Genomic DNA, 21,095 nt, shown 5'->3' on the forward strand with positions numbered 1-21,095 from the left:
ACCCTTCAAGGCATTTACTCTTACCTGAACATATTTCCAAAGCATTCTTGTATACCACAGGAGATATTTTGTTTTGCAATACTGCATCTGATGTCTCATTTCCCTGTCAGATAAGAATTATTTAATGACATAACTGATGGTGCAACACTTCTGTATGACAGCATTAGTGCCCATAAAGACTAGTACTTTTTGCCAGACTTAACAGAAAAATGTAACATACTAGAGATATAAGTTAAACTGAATTTATCACTATTTGTGAATAATCCCCCACCCTCATCTGCACCCTTACGCCTTTGTTGAAGGCAATTTAAAAAACAAATATGTCAAGTTTCTATGCCTAACTTTGATTGGCACTTGCAAAAAGCGATCTGCATTCTTGAATTTTCTGGTTGAACTACTTATCACTTTTTGTTCAAAATGTACAAAAATAACCACTTTCACCTTCATAAGTAAATCATAATCAGTAATCAGTAAACTCACCAAAAAACTCCTGGAGAGATATGTGTTAAAAATAAGGTGGTTCTGCCCATCCCTTCCCCTTGTAATCACATTCACACTTCTGTTACACAGATAAATTATAGTCTTTCTCAAAGACCTAACAACAATGAGCTACATACTACATACTTGATATGTGAATCAAGTTAGTTTCGCAGACAATTAAAACTTTTCAAATATCCTTTGCCCTGGTGGTGGAAGCAAACCAATTTACAGTTTTTAACCAAATTGGGTCTTGCATTTTTTATGCAAGTTGTGTGTACCTCATCAAGACTGGTTCCAAGAATCTTTAACCTTTTCTTAACCTGAAAAACAAAAGTTTCACAAAAAATTTTTTAAAACTTGTTATATAAAAAAAATTAAAAAAAAAAAACATTAAGCAATTTATATATTTTATAAAAATAATTTGCTCAATACGATAGCCTACTTCAACTGTTTTTTTAAACCAACATTTACCAATTATATTCTCTAATAAAATCACATACAAAGAAGTATACTCACTTTATCAGCGTACAGCAGCTCCATCCTATAGTACTGAAATAAAAATAATTTTATTTGTAACTCCATTTAACATAAACTTTTCAATACACCAATCACAGAACTAGCAATATATATGTGGACAGTGAAATGTAAACTGTTTAATATCAAGGAAACACCCAGTACAATTCAATACTATCAATAAAATGTCTCTCATAACCTAGTAAGTCTTTATCAACAAGAAGCTCATGCCAGCTGTCATATTCTTTTAACGTTTTATGCTATTTGGATTAGATAATAATTTTTTAATGGTTAAGTGAAAAAACATGTACCTCTAGCCACAATACTTGTGAAGTTGGGTTAAATCTCAGTCCTCTCTGGAGTAGATTCCTGGCATTATCTGTTGATTTATTGTCTTCAAACTCCCACTTGGCTGCCATAACCCAAAGCTCTATTACAAACCATAGGTTAAAATTTAGTTTTATAATAGGGCTCTCAGACATACAGCATCAATTTTGAAATATCTCTAAAACATGTATGAAAGATCATGACCAAATCAACAGAAACCATTTGGACTTTTTTGTTTACTAAAATGCTCTTAAATATTTGTTGTTGAATATTCCCAATTCAAAAAGTCAAAGTAAAATTGTGATGATAAGCTTTAACTGTGCTGGTTGTCAAATTATGCTGAATGAAATAAATATATCAATAGTACCTGGGTTCTTGTTATGGACTTGGAGCATTCTGGTGAAAATCTTGCTAACAGAAGACTTCTCATGCTAAAAAAAGAGTACACAAAAGAGTTTTGTCAACAGACAATTTATAATTACTGAGTCTGATGTGAAAGTTTTGATACATTTTCCTTCATGTCTCATGTCATCATCAATTAAGTCATTATTTTAAAAATCAAAATATCTAATTGCGTTTTCCAGATAAAATTATAATAGTTTATATTTGTAATCATCTAACACATTATAAGCCTGCTCACACGATTTCAAATTTCTGCATTTTTCACTACAAATGTAATTTAAAGATTTCAGCAAGGTTTTCAATTCATCTAACAATTATCAAGAAAAACAGTCTTTATAAATTGATATAAAATATATAACCCACATTGTCTTTAAACTATAATATAATAATTTATGTTTTATCAAAGTATGATTACAAACTGTTGTGGACCAATGAACTGATCTTTATCATTTTTCCTGTTTCACACACTGATATTACAGACTACAAAATGCATTTCTAAAACCCATCCAATTCAACTTACCCTTTTCTTGCTAAAGGCAATGTGCGATAACCATAACTTTAAATCATCCTAGAATAGGTAGTAAAAAAATATGAACCATTTAACAACTGTAGGTTCAACAACAAAACAAAAATGTGAATCATATGAATTAACCTAAAATAATACATAAAATATATAAAATTGAATGAGATTGTGTGGGATTTGGAGGAGTGAGATCAGAAATAACACCAAACTAGCAAGTGCAGTGCAGTAACAAATACAATTTGATAAAATATATTCACAGATATTTTTAGTTGATTTCTCTCAAATTCTGTCAAATTAGTGTAGTGCAAAACAGTGTTTTGTGAACCACTTTGTGTTGCTGATATAACCTGTGCTTTGAGTTTCAACCTTATCGATGAAAAGTTAATCCTGCTCGTCACAGATTTTTGCACATATTCTGGTCTAGTATGAAGCTTTCCACCACCAAATAATAAATCAGTATAAAAAGCTGTACTTTTAAATGTAAGTTTGTAGATCATTGGCTCCATTCAGAACAGCAGACTAACTAGTCCACGGGACAAATATGGAGACCGATTAAAAAGTTTGCTGTCTAATCCGCTGATAGACACTGAAAAGATTCCCTGTGGGAAAGTATTCAAGTGGGTCCACCATATTTGACCCGTGGACTACTGTGAATATGGCTATTTACTACCAAAATGCACCAAAAGAGTTAAACTTACACAAAAACTGCAAGATATTTTGCTAAAATAAATATCTAGAATTTTCTATAACACCTTATGTATTACTGAAGGTTTACCATGACTCTCTGGTCTGGATAAATGGCAACTGTCATACGTATGTACCAAGAATGTTAGTAGTGTGTAACTTCTGTAAACTTTGAATTAATGCAAAAAAAGCTTACCTGAAACCTATAAATAGCCAACTGGAAGACAAATAAAGTAATATAACTACATGTTATGTATGTTGCATAGTCAGTTTACAACATGAAATATGGGACTATAGACACAATATTCTTTTAAGTGCCAGTACTGCTTCAATTAAAATGTACTCGTGCATTTATCCACCCTTAGGCATTTTATTTTAGAAGTGTAGACTAAGATAAAGAATGTATTTGCAAGCAGTGTAGCTCTTATACCAGGAGTCTTGTCAACATACCCTAAATAATCGATGTATTCTTTGTATTATGGACACATCAATCTCTTCTCTTTTAAACATGTAACCAGTTCTCTGGGAACAAATATATAAACACTATTATAACAATTTTATACATATAAATTGAATTTACACATTTCTTGCACTTACATAGCAAATAAGAATCACAATCTTTCTGACAAACCATAAGAAATACATATTCAGTAACATTTAAATGTATCTATAAAAATCTACTGTGTTTGGTACAATGTCTGAGCTTTCAACTTGTTTGCCTTCTTCAGGTACTCAATGGTTTAAAGGAATAATAACTCTTCGTATGAAATATATATTTCACTATAAAAACATTGTAAACAACTCATAGAAATATAATATATTCTGTTTTACCACAAAAACGGCAGTTATAGCTATTATTCTGATATCTGAGCTTGACTTTAGACCATGTGACCTCCATTGCTGGGTATACTCTGTTGAAATCTCTTAAGAGATTTTAACAAAAAACCAAACTTTTTAGAAAAAAACCAGGGACTAACTTTGAATGTAAAAATGGATTCATTAACCATTGGTAAGTATAAGAAAATTGTTGTTTACTCCAGGAAAATTCATTTTTTGGCCGAAACGAAGAGTTTTTATCCCTTTAAGCAAAGCCATGTAACATTTCGCCATGCCATGCTTTTGCAAAATCTACCACATGCAAACAGCTGTTTAACTGTACAAGCAAAAAAAAAAAAAAAACGACAAAAAAAAATTACTTCTCTTCTCTTCCTAACAAGTGACAGCAGATGGATCTCATACTGAAACAAAGAAAAAAAATTTTTTATGAATCTCTATAATATTAGTTCATATTTGGACCTTGCCTCATTTTTATAATCCCATACTTGGCTCATGCCTCTTTCTTTAGGGCTCATTTTCAATAAAATTATTGTGCAAGGTAGATCGATCTAACTCCATGGGGACTCTTGCTGAATGCAATCAGATGAACAATTTAACATGCCTCATCCTGGGATTTAGTAGAATACAGAAAAGCTGGTGATTACACATGTACATTGGAAACAAGAGAAAGTGTGTTAATCTATTAATCCGAGTATCTGCAGAATTGGATCGCTCTACCTAGAACAATAGTTTCATTGGGAATGTATGGATTTATATAACACAGATTCTTATAACACAGTTTGCTACAAGTACTGGCATTAGTTAATTTACTCTTCTGTTTCACTTTTCACATTCAAATGTTCATAAAACTTAGCATGCATAAAATATCATTTTACAACTATTTCATTCTGCTGTCTACAGTTTTCATACCTGAATATATTGCAAATAATCTTCCTTTCTTTTAGTTCTTCTTCTGAGTTTGTATTCATATGCAGTTCTTTTCTTTAAAATTAATCTGCAGCAGAATAAAAAAAGTTCCATAAGTATGTAGGTTATATACAGTATATTGTCAGTGATAGAAACTGAATTTTAAAGAAACAGCATTGCTACAAGCAAAACTAAAGTTCAGGTTGCAGTCTTTATTAGTGAAAACAAAGAATGGCATTTCTGATGATAAAGAAAATGCTAACTCCGCCTGTAGGTGAGTGAAGTTAGACCTTTGAAATGATAATACCTTCAAAAATAAAAGCACCTATTGTCAATAATTTTTCTCAAATGTGCAGGAAGACATGGCTGTCTAAACATTAAAAATTTAGAACCAAATCATGTAATTTAAATGGCATAAAACATTAAAATTCAAGTACAGGATGGGCAAGCAATGATTTGCGAATTGGAGAAAATTACTTTTTTTCAAGGAAAATTTAATTTGGCAGGAAAATTCCAAATAGGAATACATGCAAATCCTTAACTACAAACGTTTCTTAGACTGGGTTCCCATGCCTACATTGATCCACCTGGATCGTCTACCTCCCTGGGGAATCTCACTAAATTGCTATCAACTTGTCACGTCTACCGAAACAGTTAGGGGGTAAAGATAATTACCCCCTAACAGTTTTACTAGGCGTCACAGACATTTAAGTCCGTTAAGTTGATAGCAATTTAGTGAGTCTCCCCAGGGAGATAGATGACCCAAATATCTATGGGAATGGTCCCTTACATATGAGTAGACTTGCTAGCAGAAAGTATATTGCAGAGTTAGCCATAACAGTTAACTGACTTAAAATGTACCTCTGCAGCATACCTCCCCACCATAAAAACATTTTAATCTTCTTACAAACACCGATTTGATGCCCCACCTGCAAGTGTGGAACAGTGTAAGCCATACCAGTTTACAATGACTTAGATTGCACTTTTGCAGCATCCCAACCCACCACATAACTTTTTGATCTTCACTGTTTTTCTAAATCAAATGATTTTGATCAAAGTGTGTGTGTGTGTGTGTGTGGGGGGGGGGGGGGGGGGGGTACCGTACAACAGCATCGACTAAGCTAAGCCTTAGGGCACTTTTACTTACTTCGCTTCGGCTTTAGAGAATAACTTAACCCTTTCCATTTGCTCTAACTCCGGGAGCATCTCTTCTATACTTTGCTGAACGAATTCTGCCATGTTTTTTTTTTTAAATTCTGAACGCCCAAGATGACAGATAAAAGAAATTATTGTACCACAACCTTGGTCTGTTTAGAACACCTAGCACGTTGTCTCGCCGGAAGTGTTTATAACTAGCCTCCTAAAACTAAAGAACGTTTAACTCAAACTGGAACGTATTACGAGGGCAATACTCTGTAAAAGACCAGCTTGACAATATTTAAAAAAATTCTCGATAGGTATATTAGCTTTTGGAGTGCCTTTGATGATAGTTTATTGAGCTCTAAGGTTAAATGTAATTTGCGTGATACATTTAGGCCTAAATGATAGGCTCTATCAGGGGTTTCTAAAAAGTATGAGCGATACAATATTAATTTGATTTTAAACTCCAAGTGAAACAGCCCTTTCAAAGAGTCCCTGTGTCATGAAGTCCTAAGAAGTAACTCCAGTAACTCCAGACAGTCACCAATGGCCTGTAAACTGGTACAACCTTGAGCGAAGTGCCCCCGAAGTGACGCTGTTCAAAGTCACAAAAAAGATTCAATGCATTTATCAAACATATGGGCTTTGCTTCAGCGGCCACAAAAATAAACAGGGGGGTCTTCTTGTGTGGTTGCAAGAACGGGAGAACGGTAGATCTAAAGAAAAAAGGCTAATTTTCTTTAATCAAGTGCAAAGTTAAGTCGCTATATATAGGCCTAACCAACACTGCCAAAAAAGCCTTTAGGCTAGGCCTTTTTTTCACGGTTGGCCCCAGGGTTGGGGCTAGTTGGCCCCCTTACGAAAATGCGGTAAGTACTGTATCCCATGTAAACGCCGTAAAATTCTTTTTTACGAATTTGTATTTTATTAAATTGATATTTGAGAGTCATTGATGAATAAGTAGTTCAAATGAGGCAGATAGGCCTATTGAGGTTTTTTTACGTTACGTTGTAGGCCTACAGGTAGGCCTATGTGTTTAGTTGTAAGAAAACAAAATATCTATTAGTGAAACAAAATATGGTATAAAGCAGGTTTTTAATGAATGAAAAACGAATAATAATTTTTTTCCCAAAAAGACTTAGGCCCTACAAATTCAATCTTTAACTGGTAATTATTTAACAAAGCCCCGGTCTCCCCTACTCGTTGCACAAACGCGCGTATGGTTTCAAGTTGAATACTTTAGGCCTATTCCAATGGAAATCCCTTAGTTTGGTGAACAATGTTCGGTGACTTTACGGAATAGGCATATTGAATATTAGTGACTCTTAACTCATTGGAGGTAAAACATTGCAACAGATAGTGTTGCGAAGAAAAAAAACTCACTGGGGGCAAAACATTGAAGCACTTTTAAGCTAAATTGCGTTTTGAGGTAAAAGTGAAAATGTGGGCACATGGTAACTTTTTAGTAACAGGTATTGCTTTCTGCGGCCACACCAAAGGGAACCATTCGGTAAGACCTATCCCCCTATTACCTAAACGGTGCTTTCTTCATATTCGATAACTGAAATCCTTTTTAGCGTTAAATGTGTTTGCTGTGTGTTGATTATCCTTGAGCATAACAAACAAAGAAAATACGTACTGGTAACCAGTTTTCTATGTGCTTCATTAAAACTGTAGTAGGCCTATCGGTGTACGTTTCAACAAAAGGTAATTAATGTTAACTCATTCGCCCAGGTCAAACGAATAGAATTATTTAGATCATGGCGATCGAAGACACAGTTTAAGGCTTCGTTCACATGCAATGTCTATTTTCTAATTTCTATTTTCTATTTGCGCTATCTTATGATCACGGTCTGTGCCCTGAATATCCCGCCGCGTAATTACTGGCAGCGCGAGCCAGTTACTTATAGTAACTTATAGTAACTGGCTCGCGCTGCCAGTAATTACGCGGCGGGATATTCAGGCCACAGACCGTGATCATAAGACATACCGCAAATAGAAAATAGAATTTAGAAAATAGACATTGCATGTGAACGAAGCCTAAAACTTATAGTGAAAAATGTGCTATTCTCTGAGTAAATTAATGATAAAAAGGGCGGCAATTCAAATAAGATAGGAATAGAAGGGGCCCGTATAGCAAGGTTGGTGCCAGTTGTATACCAAAATTTCAAAATCTGTCCAGGCGTTACCAAAATATGGAGACATTTTCTGCAGAGCCAAGCTCTGTCATAGTCATACTAGGAGAATCTGAAAGAAACTATCCAATAAAATTAGCACAAACTACGTAATTCAACAATGCTACGGATACGGTAGTTGGTTAATCGGTAGTGACACACCTGACTATACATTCCTCTTTTCGTATTTGACAAATGAGAAAGTTTTTTTTAATCGAGACATACATTCTAAACTAAAAAATTCTATGTATTATTAAAAACCAGCAGCACGGAAATTCTACACGTCGGGTAGGCCCACATAAGCAATAACAGAGATCATGGTATCGAGGAAAACTGCTATTTGTCGTCTTGGTATGACATTCTTCGTGATGATCGAAATTGTCCTCTTGCTTAACTTTTCATGGAAAAACCGATATAAACCTACTTACAAAGAAACTATGGGGATGGATTCAAAAGTCCTCGGTATGCAGGCTGTCGGTATGGGAGTGAGTAAAATGCTAACGGGTATGTACGGACATCACATAAATACTTGGTACATGCAAATAGTCCACATCAGGGCAAGTATGCTCTACCGACGTAGCCAATAGGTAACGTGATCGGATGATTTTTTTACTTTAAACAAAGTTTATTTACAAGAAACAGAGGCAAAGCGCATGAAAGCATTAGGCCTATATGTTCGTGAAATGCATGTACAAGGATATTACAAAAACACACACACACACACACACACACACACACACACATAAACTAACAACAAAAAATCATAAGATGATAATTCAAACTGTATATTCTAATTTGTCTTTTAAAACGTGCATAAAATCATTTATACATTTATTATAAACTATAACACATATCAGAGTTAAGGAAACGTCCTGACCTAAAGCCTCGGTCAAAACCGGCCGCACGGACTCTTACGGGCTCAGGGGCGGATCCAGAGATATTTTCTGACAGTCTTCCAATTTATCTTTGTTAATTCGTCCTCAATTTTTGACCGTCTTCCGACAGAAAATATTACATACCCGTCAATGTAAACTTTAAAATCTGACCGTCTTCCAGAAGACCCAGAAGACGGCCTAAATCCGCCCCTGGGGCTGTTTGCGTCCAAATTTTGTGCAGAATCTCACGTCCCACGCAGGTCCTTCTTAAGCCTAGGTCCCAACCGAACGTACGGGCTGCTGAGTGTGGTCTACGGCCAAAAAAATGGGGAAAACGTGGGAGTTCGCGCGTGAGGAGCACGTCCATCGTGCGACTTTTGGAGGACGCAAACAGCACGTAGAAACTTTTCGACATGATCAACAGCCGCTACGTCCTAGCCGGACGCAAGGAACTTAAAAAACCGTGCGTCCAAAACGTAGTTGGGATCTAGGCTTTACGCAACTTCGAGTTCGCAGACAGCCCGTAAACACGCACGGAGGATGTTGGACATGTCCAAAATATTCTACGAATAGCCTGCCAACAGCGAGCGTAACTTGCTGCTTTCGCCCGGAGTTAGCAAGAGAGACGCGCGTTGTGCAAGACGCACGTCGCAAGCAATGAAGGAGGAAGTGCCCTTTGCGTGTTGAGTAAGGCGCACGCCCTCACGAACAAAGTCGAGAGCGCTTTGGGAGTGCGTCGCACGTGCGTCACCCCCACGCCTGGTGTTCGCTCGTGTCTTTACAATGAACGTCGACTGTGTAACGTGTACAACAATTTTCAAAATTTTCAAATTTTTGCTCAATTTAGTTTCTAATATGCCTCCAAATGGCAAGAAAAAAAGGACGAGAAAGAAGAAAGGAGAGGAGAACAGGAAGCAAAACTGACGTACGCCGTCAATACGTCACCACAAACGTGTGAGGCAAGAGTGAAGCAAAACTGACGCAAAGGGCACTGCTTTCGCCGTGCGTTGCATTCCCTTCGTTAGTGGTGAGTGCGTGCCACGTACACAGAAAGCAGGAAAGCGGCCCCGCAACACCCAAAAATCGCAGGGGACGTACGATCCTGAAATTCCGTTTGTGACCGAGGCTTATGACCCCTCGTTTATTTATTTCCTTTTATCTATTCAGTCTCCACTTACCTTATTTAATTCTTATTGGTTTCTTTCCGTATTGTCATTTTTGGGAAACACTACGCTGACACTATAGTATAAAGCAGGGAAAATAATAGAAAAAGTCAGAATTGTACAAATAGTACACAATGGGTGTGCATCTCTCGCATAATGTGGACTAATATTCTGATTACTCTTATGGAATATGGATCCACGCCTCCTGGTACATGTATATTTGCTCGGGCTGGTGTCTGTTTGCGGTAAGATTCCTCTGGACGACCTGCCTGACATTATGTTCCCAGAAAACATAATTCAATTGGACACAGCTCCAAGGAATATGCTGGCCACTAAAAGACATCCGCCTGATTCAAAGCCTTAGCCTGGAGAGATACCGGTGGCACGCACTGAAACTTCCAACAATTGGAATATGGTAACATTTCGGTACTATTGCAGGAACGATATGGCATGAGCCCCTAAGAACTCATCAATGTACTGCTGAGCTGTTCGTTCCCCGAGCCCTTCGTAAGCGATGCCGACGTGCATATCTTGGTGTAGTTATCCTCTCTCTCCACCTGGACAAGCTCTATCATCTACTGTTCCAGTGACAGTCCAAGCAAACATCTGGCAGTGGGTGGAATACCACATTAAATGCGCCACTACCCTGTATCCAAGTCTAGTCTGGAGCATGCCCTCGGCCTTCATCCATCATGCGTGGCATGATGTTACATCCGAGGACACAGGGGTAGTTTTTTATTGACTATACGTGAGCTTTATATACCAGGCCCAATAAACGCCAATTATCACATAATCCAAGTCGAAATCGGTGCGAGAGGGCGAAAAAAAAACAGTCCCAAAAAAAAAAAAAGAATGCTTAAGTAAAGGAATGCTGTCAGTACACAGCTGGAAACGCAAATTTACCACAGAAACACTTATCAAACTAACAATATGTCTTTATCCATGCTCTCAAAATATTAGAGCATTGTGAATACTTCGTAGAAAGGTAAAAAGAAGTCATGAATAGATATGCTGCATATTACCAAATCTATTTAAGGTTATTTTATGCATTTTGTTGGTATACCAATCAAAAAAAATATTAACAAATAGTGTGTCTTTATTTGTGCTCTCAGAATATAAAAGCATTATGAACTCTTCACGGAAATGTTAAAAAATCATGCAAAGATATGCTTAATACTACCAAATCTATTAAAGGTCATTTCGGTCGATGCCTATTAACAGAATAACGCCTGAATGAAGATGGCTAAAACTGGTCGCAGATATGAAGTACAGTATTTTTGTATAACTAATTTATGAGATGCGGGCCTCATTAATTCACTTCGCAGGTTTTTGATGATTGATAACTGACCTGCCGTATTGACTCATTCACATTGTTGATATTATTAGTCAAATGGTCTCATAAGCACTTTTTTGTTAAAACAACATTAGAAATCATTTATATGCTACGGGTTTTATTTCGCAATCAATTTAAGAAGATGTTAAAAATGTACATCGTCGTGAAAAGTTGTAGAAGTCATGGGTCGTACATGGGATTTGAATGGGATTTAAATGGTAGCCATTTAAACTCTCTGTGGAAAATCGTTTGTATGGGGCCTTTTTCACAAAAAAAAAAAAACGCTTTTGTCCGAACATTGGTCTGATTTAGAAAAATATTTACATATAAGTGGACAGCTGTTGATTAATTTTGGCAATTCTGAAATTGACCAAATTGTAGTCCAATGTTATCTGGCTGGAGGTCTTCTGAAAGCCCGGATTGCATTACAATAATAGGCAAAAAAGTGAGCGGAAGAAGTTTGCTGCCCATAGCGAACAAAGCTAAATCAAACGGTCTGCAGATAAGACTCGCACTAATAACAATCGACCAATGACAAGTGTGACGAATTAATTCTTATCGTCTGTGTAACATAATGATTTTTTAAACGAGCTTTTGTAGCTGACATCGTCAACCCAAGGTTTGAATATCATTGTAACTAGAGGATCAGAGAGGCGATACCGCCTCCGAATATTGTACCACCAGCTTGAGCAAGCGCATTTCTATAGACCCCCACATACACAAAGTAAGGGACACAGCCACCAGTCTTGTGCTTGACAAGCTGTAAAAATGCAATCAACAAGAATTTTCAAAATATGCAAAAAATATATATAACTTACAATGGTACAATCAAAGTGAATTCATCGTAAGGTAGGTCAAAGGTCAATTTCAAGGTCACAGTAAATTGCCATCTCTGCCAGTTTTGGAGATAAAAGGGAAGCAAAATTTGCAAAGTTCAGTTCATGGTGAAAAGTAGGTCAAAGGTCAATTTCAAGGTCACAGTAAGATTGCCAGTATATGACTTCCTTTTCAACTGCAATAGTAACTATGGACCTATCTCTGCCAGTTTTGGAGATATAAGGGACTAAATGTTATAATTTTGGAGTTACCATAATGTGCCATAAATTTCCTACAGAAAAAAAATTAATTAAAATAAAAAAAAAGGTCATTTTGGTCAAAATTCTTGAAATGGGAGGTGCTCTGAAGTTCCAGAAGTTCAAATTTGATGAAATAATGTCATTTTTGACCACAAGTTGTCTGCTTTGCCAAGCCTTATTTATTTTTTTTCTGGAGTTCAAAATTTATTATCCATTACCGTACTGCACATTTTGCTTTCACCACCAATATGTACTTTTTGAAACAGCGTAACTCGAAAACCGTATGGAATACAAAAAACGGAGACCACCTCCGGTATTGGGCTTTACATGCTCTACAAAATGCAAAAAAGAATGGGTCTCTAGCGTTAACGGTTCCCGAATTAGAGACAGGTTTCAGTTTCGGTATCTTATGGCCGCTACTCCTGTGAAAATGCACCGATTGACCCCAAATTCACAGAGATGAAAGCTGACCTGAAGGGTAACAACTTCCAATAATATTATTGTTTAAGTCTGTGTGGTGTCTGAATAACAGGGCAAATAATTTTTTTTTGTAAAAAAATTAATTTTTTTGAAAATTTTGGCCCGTTTGACCTTGAAATAAAGGTCAAAGGTCAAATCCAAGGGCATATTTGAAATCTACACATATGACTTTTGGAAAGCCGTCTGTAGAAATTTTTCCCATAATTCCATCCGTAGGGTAGATAATTAGCATTTAATTTTGCCATTTTTAGACAAGGGTGCATTGCAATGAGTGCCACACCTAGACCCTAATACCGACAAAGCCCAAATTTTACGTGGAACGAGTTGAGATTATAGGTGACCTAAATCCAAGAGATGGGTACGGGGGCCCTTACCGTCTAGGAGGAGAAGCGGTAACGGTAGCCGTCCGGCGGAGCCGCAGGAGCCGGCGGAGCCGGCGGAACGATCCGGACGGGACTAAAACCATGTGTACCGCCAGCGCTAATGCTGGTGGTACAATTAATTCACCAGAAGGTAAGGTGCAAAGATGATCATTGTCCTACGGTAAACATGAAATGGTTACGTAATATTCTCTAATGTCTAAAGGTACATTGTGTTTTTCTTTCCTTTCAGAATACAGCGAGCAGTACATACATAATATAACTGACCAGGATGAATACATACAAGCAAAGTTTTTTCGCGACAAAAACAAAAGCAACCTTCATAACAAAACCGAAAGCGATAAACAAAGTGAGCATGGGAGTGATTCCTTGAGTCAAAAGCAAATTGGAACATGTTTGAAAAGTAAGGAATATGGATCAGATTCAAGAAACAAAAACCAAGGACGTCGGTTGCAAATTGTTGGGTATAACTATACTCATGTGAAAGACTGCTTAGCTCGAGGATGTGAACTAAATGACAAGAGGTCTCCTGTCATGATTCTATCGTGTGATACTGCAGCGGACAAAAGAGTGGCTGAAAAGGTGACGGTAGTTGTGAAAACAATCCAGAGGTTAACAAGTGTTATGCGGCTTATAGAATCATTACACAGTTTTTACCCAGGGGTGAAAGTCATTGTTGTTGACGACCACTTTAACATCACTCTTCCTTCTCCTGAACAAGTAAAAAGCATGCACCGACTTTGGCGGGTATTTATGAACAAGTCTCATGGTTTAGTGAAGTATATCAAACTACCTGGAAATGCTGGCCTTGCCAAAGGAAGAAACACAGGCCTTAAAGAGGTGACATCTGAATACTTTCTTCTTCTTGATGATGATTTCGTGGTAACTAGCCAAACAAACATCTCGAAGATGGTAGATATTTTGGATAGAACTGATCTGACACTCGTAGCAGGTACTTTGGCACATAATCCGCCTTTTGTTTGTGTTTTAAGAATACATCCGGGGAGTAACGCATCGATTTTACAACCGTGCGAGTATATGAATATGGCATATGAAGAAATTCCTTCCTTCCCATATTGTTATGCAGTAGACTATGTTTTAAACCTTTTCCTTGCCAGGACTGAAGCCATTCGTAGTATTGGAGGTTGGGATGAAGACTTGCTGGTTGCAGAACACAGGGATTTCATGTTTCGTCTGAGAAAAGCTGGTTATAAACTTGCAGTTTGTACGGATATATATTTAGAACATAAGCCTATTTCCACACCGGGTTACCCCACATATAGATATACACAGGGTGAAAAATTCAAGGCACTCTTTCAAATGAAATGGAATATCAGTGAGGGCATCGCCCTTTATGAACCAATGTTTTACTTTAATCATACCTGTAGTGCTTTAACTGTAGTTTAAATCATAAAAGTATATTTCAATGATAATCAATTTTTTTCTATAACTTCTTAAGAAGGATATTTGACGATTTCATTAGATTGTGTAATTTTACTTCTAAGCTTTTTATGGCTTACAGTATATATCAAATTTATAATCTAGACGTGATTTTTAAACCACTGAAAAATCTATAATGTAAATGTAGAATTTGTTATAATTGCAATTTGAGTAAAGCTTGGCCCATCCTTTGTAATGTTTAAAACATCAAATTTAAAAGGCAAAATTTCAAGTGTATCATTCCAATCTTGTACAAAAAAAAAAAAACTTGAAATCAGTAATTTACTGGTATGTTTTTGCATTATTCGGACTTATTAGGGATAACAGAAACTAATTGCCACTAGACCTGTCACCATAATTCACATAAAAATACTAAAATGCATCCGGAAGACAATGGATTCAGTAATTGCTCGTTGCAATCAATAAAAAAGTAGAATATTCAAAATGCAAGGAAAACTTATATCGTTTATTTAATCAGTTATAATAAAAATAAAAATAATAAAAATAAAGCATGGCTTCACAAGTTTAATGCAAAGACGATCATTTGGTACACCTATACAGTGCACGGGGTTACAGAGTAATCGGTATATAGAATAGGGGTTTTCTAATTCATAATTTTCATTTTAAACGTTATGTTACCCGGTGATGTGTGCTCTAATACAGGGTCACCCAAAAAATCGAAACCCATAATTTTTTATGAAATCCTACAAAGGTCCATCGAATTTCAACAAATTAGCTGGACATAAACTTCAGCATGTGCTGTTGATAAGAAAAAAAGAAGTGGTTAACTTAATCTACTCGGAGATCCTCGCATCATTGAAGTCCCATTTTAATTTAAATGTGTTTGCGGTGTACCTTACTATATGCAGTATAAACTTGGGAAATGTTCATGCACATGAAGTTGAAGTCCTGCAAGTTTATTGAAATTTGATGGACATAATAGGATTTAATAAAAATTTGATGGGTTCTGTTTTTTTCCGTACATATTTGGTCATGATGTGTGAACTTTCCCCAAATTAAAGAAGGCACATTTACACCACCCTCTTTTTATCCATAATGCCAACAAAGAGCGCAATAAGCACAATTTACTATGTCTCACCAAGGATCACCAAGGAGAAAATTATTCTTTTCCCATTTGCTCTGAACAAACTTGGGACAAAGAAAAGGAAAGAACTGGAATCATCTTTTTAAGACAACAGTGTTTGGGTAAACCATCTCCCATTGTCTCAGATTAGCTGTTTGGATTGTTTCCGGGAGCCCGAACTGATTGTTATCTAGGGGACCATTCCCACAGATATTTGGATCGATCTATCTGCCTGGGGAGTCTCACTAAATTGCTGTCAGACTGACCGGCTTAAACATCTGTCACGCCTAATAAAACTGATAGGGGGTAATTATCTTTACCCCTAGCTGATTCGGTAGGCGTGACAGACATTTAAGCCTCTTGAGCTGATAGCAATTTAGCATGAACCCCAAGGGAGTTAGGTCGATCCAGATGGATCGATCTAAGTATGGGAACCCTGTCTAGGTCTCGCCCGCTGTGCCACAGAAACTTATTATTGTTTTACTCGTGGTCGCCATCGTGCAGTTGCTTTAGCTTGAGTCAGCACGTGGAATTTTTTCTTTTCAATATCTTTTTTCTGTTATCTCTTAAAAAAAGGGTCCTCACTTTTGTCTGTTACCTTTTTTTCTGTTGATAGAGTAGTCAGTGCCGGGACAAGTATAAGCACCTTAAGTTGGATTTTTTTACCTAGCTGAGGTTAGAGGACCGGTGTAACGAAACTGAGGGTCCGTGTTACAAGAAAGTCTGCCCTCCATTTAATTGCAATGGTTACTTTAGTGGATCAAAATATAGGGCGTGGCTTACCAATTTTCTTAACAATGTTTATTCGAAAGAAATGGAGGCAAAGCGCTAAAAGCATTAGATACTCTCCACAAAATTAAATAAGATAAAACAAATGAATACGTTTATGTAACAGAATATATATATATATATATATATATATATATATATATATATATATATATATATATATATATATATATATACACAGCATTGGTCAAAAAGGTTGTCCCACCCCCATTTCCATGTACTTTTATTTACAAATGATCACCTAACAGCTGTTAATTGTTAGAAATAGTGTTTTTTATTACGTATACCGTGTCTAACATCATTAATGGTTTAAAAAATACAAAATAGTGGTGAAAATATACATATTTTATACCATTTAGTAAAATTTATAAGAGGTACCCCCTCAAATCGACTGTTTCACTGTGACTTCTAAAGATGTAAATAAATGACTATAAAATTAAAAAGACGCCATCGAATGTCACCAAATTCACACACAATTAGCATTAGGGTGTGCTCATTAAAGATCACGTGCCTAACAGCGTGTGCGTCTACCGCGTACTGCAATTTTTTCCTGTAGACGGCGCGACAAGCCTTCAACACGGGTTACAATTCTGTTTTGTGGGATATTGTCCCATTCTTCTTATACAAGTTGGGGGAGTTGGTCCACGTTTTTATGGGGTTGGTTCTCCTTTGCATTGCACACTCCAATACATGTCACAGTTGATTAGTAAGTTTGATATCAGGGCTCAAAGAATGTGGTTCCATCCTTAGACCACTATGTTTCTTCATCAAACAGTTGCCAGGCGAGAGGTGTGAGCAAGTGTGCAATCATGATAAAGCCTGAAGTTAACCCCAAAGTCAGTTCTTGAAGATGGAATGAGATATCAGCTGAGAATGCTACGTTCAGTGATCCCACAGGCACCTGAACCTGGCCATCCATCACTGGAAGGAAGTTGATTTTGATGCAGAATCAAATTATTTCTTGTATCCCATCGATGGTCAAAGAGGGTCCATAGACATGTTAAAAAATGCCTCTTGGAAGGGTGTGTGCAGGATAATATCGCCTAAGGTGTTAGATCAATCCGCATTTGGAGAACATTCCAAGCCCATGGTATTAGTACATTGTTCCTTTTGGAACAAAACGTAACAGGGGCATTTTGATGTAACATTCTCAACAGAAATCTCACTCCATTTGCAAGAGGTGACTTCAGGGATACTACTGGCTTCATTGTGACGACGCACTTGCTCACAGCTCTCGTCTGGCAAATGATTTGTTGCAGAAACACAGGGCTCTGAGGATGGGACAACCGTCTTTGAGCACCTGTGGCATAAATACTGAGCACCTGTGGCATAAATTGGAATGTGCATTGCAGAGGAGAACCAATTCCTAAATAATCTTGACCAATTCCGCCACGCTCTTTAGGATGAATGGGACAATATCCCACATAACAGAATTGTTACCCATGTTGAAGGCTTGTCGCGCCGTCTACAGGAGATAATTGCAGTACGCGGTAGACGCACACGCTGTTAGGCACGTGATCTTTAACGAGCACACCCTAATGCTAATTGTGTGTGAATTTTGTGACATTTGATGGCGTCTTTTCAAATTTATAGTCATTTATTTACATCTTTAGAAGTCACAGTGAAACAGTCGATTTGAGGGGGTACCTCTTATAAATTTTACTAAATAGTATAAAATATGTATATTTTCACCACTATTTTGTATTTTTTTAACCATTAATCATGTTAGACAAGGTATCCGTGATAAAAAGCACTATTTCTAACAGTTCACAGCTATGAGGTGATCATTTGTAAATAAAAGTACATGGAAATGGGGGTGGGACAACCTTTTTGACCAATGCTGTATATAGGCTTACCAATGAATGGGAAGCGGACTCATGGGGGACTCTTTATCACGTTACACCGGGAGTAGTTGGCTCAGTACGACACTTTTGGCCTCGTGGAACCAAATCAGAATAAGTCAGAGCACCCAAACCGGTTTTAGAACGAGCGGCGAGGACTTGGCTACGGATGCAATGTCACTGTTTTGCAAATATCATGCCACATGACGCGTTTTATTCGCCCAATCTATGATACGAGACATCTTGGATCCTAGGCCCAAACGAATAAAATGTGTTAAATAGTTCTATTAATGAAAATTAGTCATCATTATTTCAACATATTTGTCGAGTGTAAAATTGTCCAATTCGAGGTCCGGTGGTGTAATGTATCTTCAACGTGTCCTTAAGCTATATAGCCCAGTCTCGTCTCCGCATGAAACCTATAAGGGGAAACTAGAAAAATGTTGAGAAAATTTAAAAACTGCCACCTTCGCTTAGTTGGCTTTTTCTTCGCTTTGATCGTATGTCTTTTAGTGATAACAAACATGGGTGATTCGTATAAACAATTCAACAGCTGGCAAAGGACAGTGTCAGGTAAGTCCATCTTTGATAAGAAAAAAGCAGCGGTTTATCTACTCGGAGATCCTCGCATCATTGAAGTCTCGCATCATTTAAATGTTTGCGGTGTATCTTACTTTATGTTACCTTAAAAAACTAGTGCCAAATAATAAGAAATACAGCATACCATTAGCTCGCAGCCTTCATAATGTGTTGTTGTTTATGTCGACGATGGGTGGTGCCGTAATTTGAAAAGGGGACAAAGAAATGAAAATTAGATGAAAGAATCTTTTTAAAACAGACACAGAGCAAACAATAACATTGCATGTATATTACTGGCCATGTCCACAAAATCTGAATATACAACAGAAATGGTTTATGAGAAATGCATTGTTTCTGTTTTTATCACATATGCATTAAAAGAATAACAAAAAAAGTATGTTAATATTGTAGCTTTGTTTCAGGTCTGAAAAACATTGGTAGAAAGAGCACTGCGTTGCTATCTTATGACTACAACCAGCAGACACCTTATAAAGCCGAAAACAAAGAGAGAGGAGAGACTTCGTTTACTTACAACTTAAACGAAAGCAATTATCAAAACGACAGCAAAGCCAACCGAGTAGATGCGCCGATCAAAAATAAAGACCTGAATTTAGAATTGTGCACGGCAGCCTACCGATACACTCCACCGGGAAGGCGATTGCAGATTGCTGGATATAACCACACTCAAGTAGATAATTGTATTGCACCCGCTTGTGAACTTAACAACAAACGATCTCCTGTAAATATCATTGGATGTAAAGCAACATCTGACAAAAAAATCAGTGAAAAAGTGACAGTCGTCGTGAAAACGATAAGGAGGTTAACCCTGGTAAAACGACTTATAGAATCCCTACATTATTTTTTCCCTGGAGTTAAAGTAATTGTAATAGATGATCATTTTATGAATAATACCACTGAAAACACGGAAGAACTTTGGAATAGGTTTTTGAAGAAATGCAATGGCTTGGTCACTTATATGACTCTGAATGGAAATGCAGGGATATCCAAAGGTAGAAACACAGGTCTTAAAGAGGTGAAATCTGAATATTTTCTTCTTCTTGATGATGATTTTATCATAACCAATCAAACAACAATTTCAAAGATGGTGGGCATCTTAGATAGCACTGATCTGACACTTGTAGCAGGTACTCTAAAAAACCACCCGCCTTTCGTTTCTGTATTAAGAATACATCCAGGAAACTTAACATCACATTTACAGCCATGCGAATATCTGAACATGGCGTACGAAGAAATTCCTTCCTTCCCATATTGTTATGCAGTAGACTATGTTTTAAACCTTTTCCTTGCCAGGACTGAAGCCATTCGTAGTATTGGAGGTTGGGATGAAGACTTGCTGGTTGCAGAACACAGGGATTTCATGTTTCGTCTGAGAAAAGCTGGTTATAAACTTGCAGTTTGTACAGATATATATTTTAAACATAAGCCATTTTCTACACCAGATTACCACACATATAGACAAATACAGGGTGAAAAATTCAAGGCACTCTTTCAAATGAAATGGAACATCAGTGAACCTATCCGCATATATGAACCCAAATTTTATTTCAATCATACATGCATTGATAACTCAGTAGATTCAAGCAAGGCTACATGACATGACAACGTTGTACTTTTAGATTTCAGTTAAAGATGAATTAAGGTAAATTGCTCACAGCTCGGTGATTTTGCACTCGTGAGAAATGTCACCTACCACGGTAAAGGAAAATAATCAGTGGAGTCATGGCGTTTTACTTTTTTTTCACAATTTTTATATATTGTTTATTAATCTAATCAAAATATCCCATACTCTAATTTCATCTGGTTTGTTTCGAGATAACATTTTACAGGCGCTATCACAATATAGCTTTACGCAGAAAAAGGATATGGTATTGTGAAGAAAGACATCTGCTGGTCGAGGTGATAAGTTGGGATCTTAATACCTTGTGTTTGTGTGCAATACAAGATACACCTACATGTATGTTATACATTTTATCTGTAAAGTTCGTTCAGGCGACGAAATAACGATCTATGAACTCATTTTACCTATTCTTTACCTTAGCTTCTCAATT

General features: G+C 36.9%; 2 protein-coding genes across 5 annotated transcripts in view; one reads left to right on the forward strand and one right to left on the reverse strand.

The window, feature by feature from the left end:
- The window catches only part of LOC106162704 (U3 small nucleolar RNA-associated protein 6 homolog), a 32,212-nt gene extending 26,183 nt beyond the window's left edge, over positions 1–6,029 (reverse strand). Inside the window, exons 1-11 of the mRNA XM_013540071.2 lie at positions 5,820–6,029; positions 4,676–4,760; positions 4,126–4,167; positions 3,380–3,451; positions 3,126–3,146; positions 2,243–2,290; positions 1,688–1,751; positions 1,305–1,423; positions 997–1,029; positions 759–800; positions 25–103 (exon numbers count right to left, since the gene is read on the reverse strand). Coding sequence (XP_013395525.2) covers positions 25–103; positions 759–800; positions 997–1,029; positions 1,305–1,423; positions 1,688–1,751; positions 2,243–2,290; positions 3,126–3,146; positions 3,380–3,451; positions 4,126–4,167; positions 4,676–4,760; positions 5,820–5,911 — 697 coding nt within the window. The 5' untranslated portion in view covers positions 5,912–6,029. The remainder of the gene's footprint in view (positions 1–24; positions 104–758; positions 801–996; positions 1,030–1,304; positions 1,424–1,687; positions 1,752–2,242; positions 2,291–3,125; positions 3,147–3,379; positions 3,452–4,125; positions 4,168–4,675; positions 4,761–5,819) is intronic.
- Positions 6,030–12,977: 6,948 nt separating this feature from the next.
- On the forward strand, positions 12,978–20,132 carry LOC106162678 (beta-1,4 N-acetylgalactosaminyltransferase 1). 4 transcript variants are annotated; one of them, XM_087006713.1, is made up of 3 exons: positions 12,978–13,426; positions 13,526–14,133; positions 19,449–20,132. In XM_087006713.1, exons 1-3 carry the CDS (start codon positions 13,378–13,380, stop codon positions 19,452–19,454), a joined length of 663 nt encoding a protein of 220 aa, XP_086862839.1. In that variant the 5' UTR covers positions 12,978–13,377; the 3' UTR covers positions 19,455–20,132. The 4 variants fall into 4 exon arrangements, with proteins under 4 accessions (XP_086862839.1, XP_086862838.1, XP_013395483.2 ...); XM_087006712.1 differs by lacking the exon at positions 19,449–20,132 and adding an exon at positions 14,412–14,570 and having other exon boundaries at positions 12,987–13,426; XM_013540029.3 differs by lacking the exon at positions 19,449–20,132 and adding an exon at positions 14,412–14,656 and having other exon boundaries at positions 12,997–13,426; positions 13,526–14,245.
- Positions 20,133–21,095: the final 963 nt, after the last annotated feature.

This window comes from Lingula anatina, chromosome 2 (genome assembly GCF_051362555.1).
Source record: "Lingula anatina isolate TDL-2025a chromosome 2, LinAna3.0, whole genome shotgun sequence".
NCBI classification, from domain to species: Eukaryota; Metazoa; Brachiopoda; class Lingulata; order Lingulida; family Lingulidae; genus Lingula; species Lingula anatina.

Bases quoted from the DNA above. Each gene is read 5' to 3' on its own strand.
- LOC106162678 (XM_087006711.1), top strand. From the start codon at position 13,378: ATGTGTACCGCCAGCGCTAATGCTGGTGGTACAATTAATTCACCAGAA. The intron at 13,427-13,525 runs GTAAGGTGCAAA...CTTTCCTTTCAG, and splicing joins TACAATTAATTCACCAGAAG to AATACAGCGAGCAGTACATA.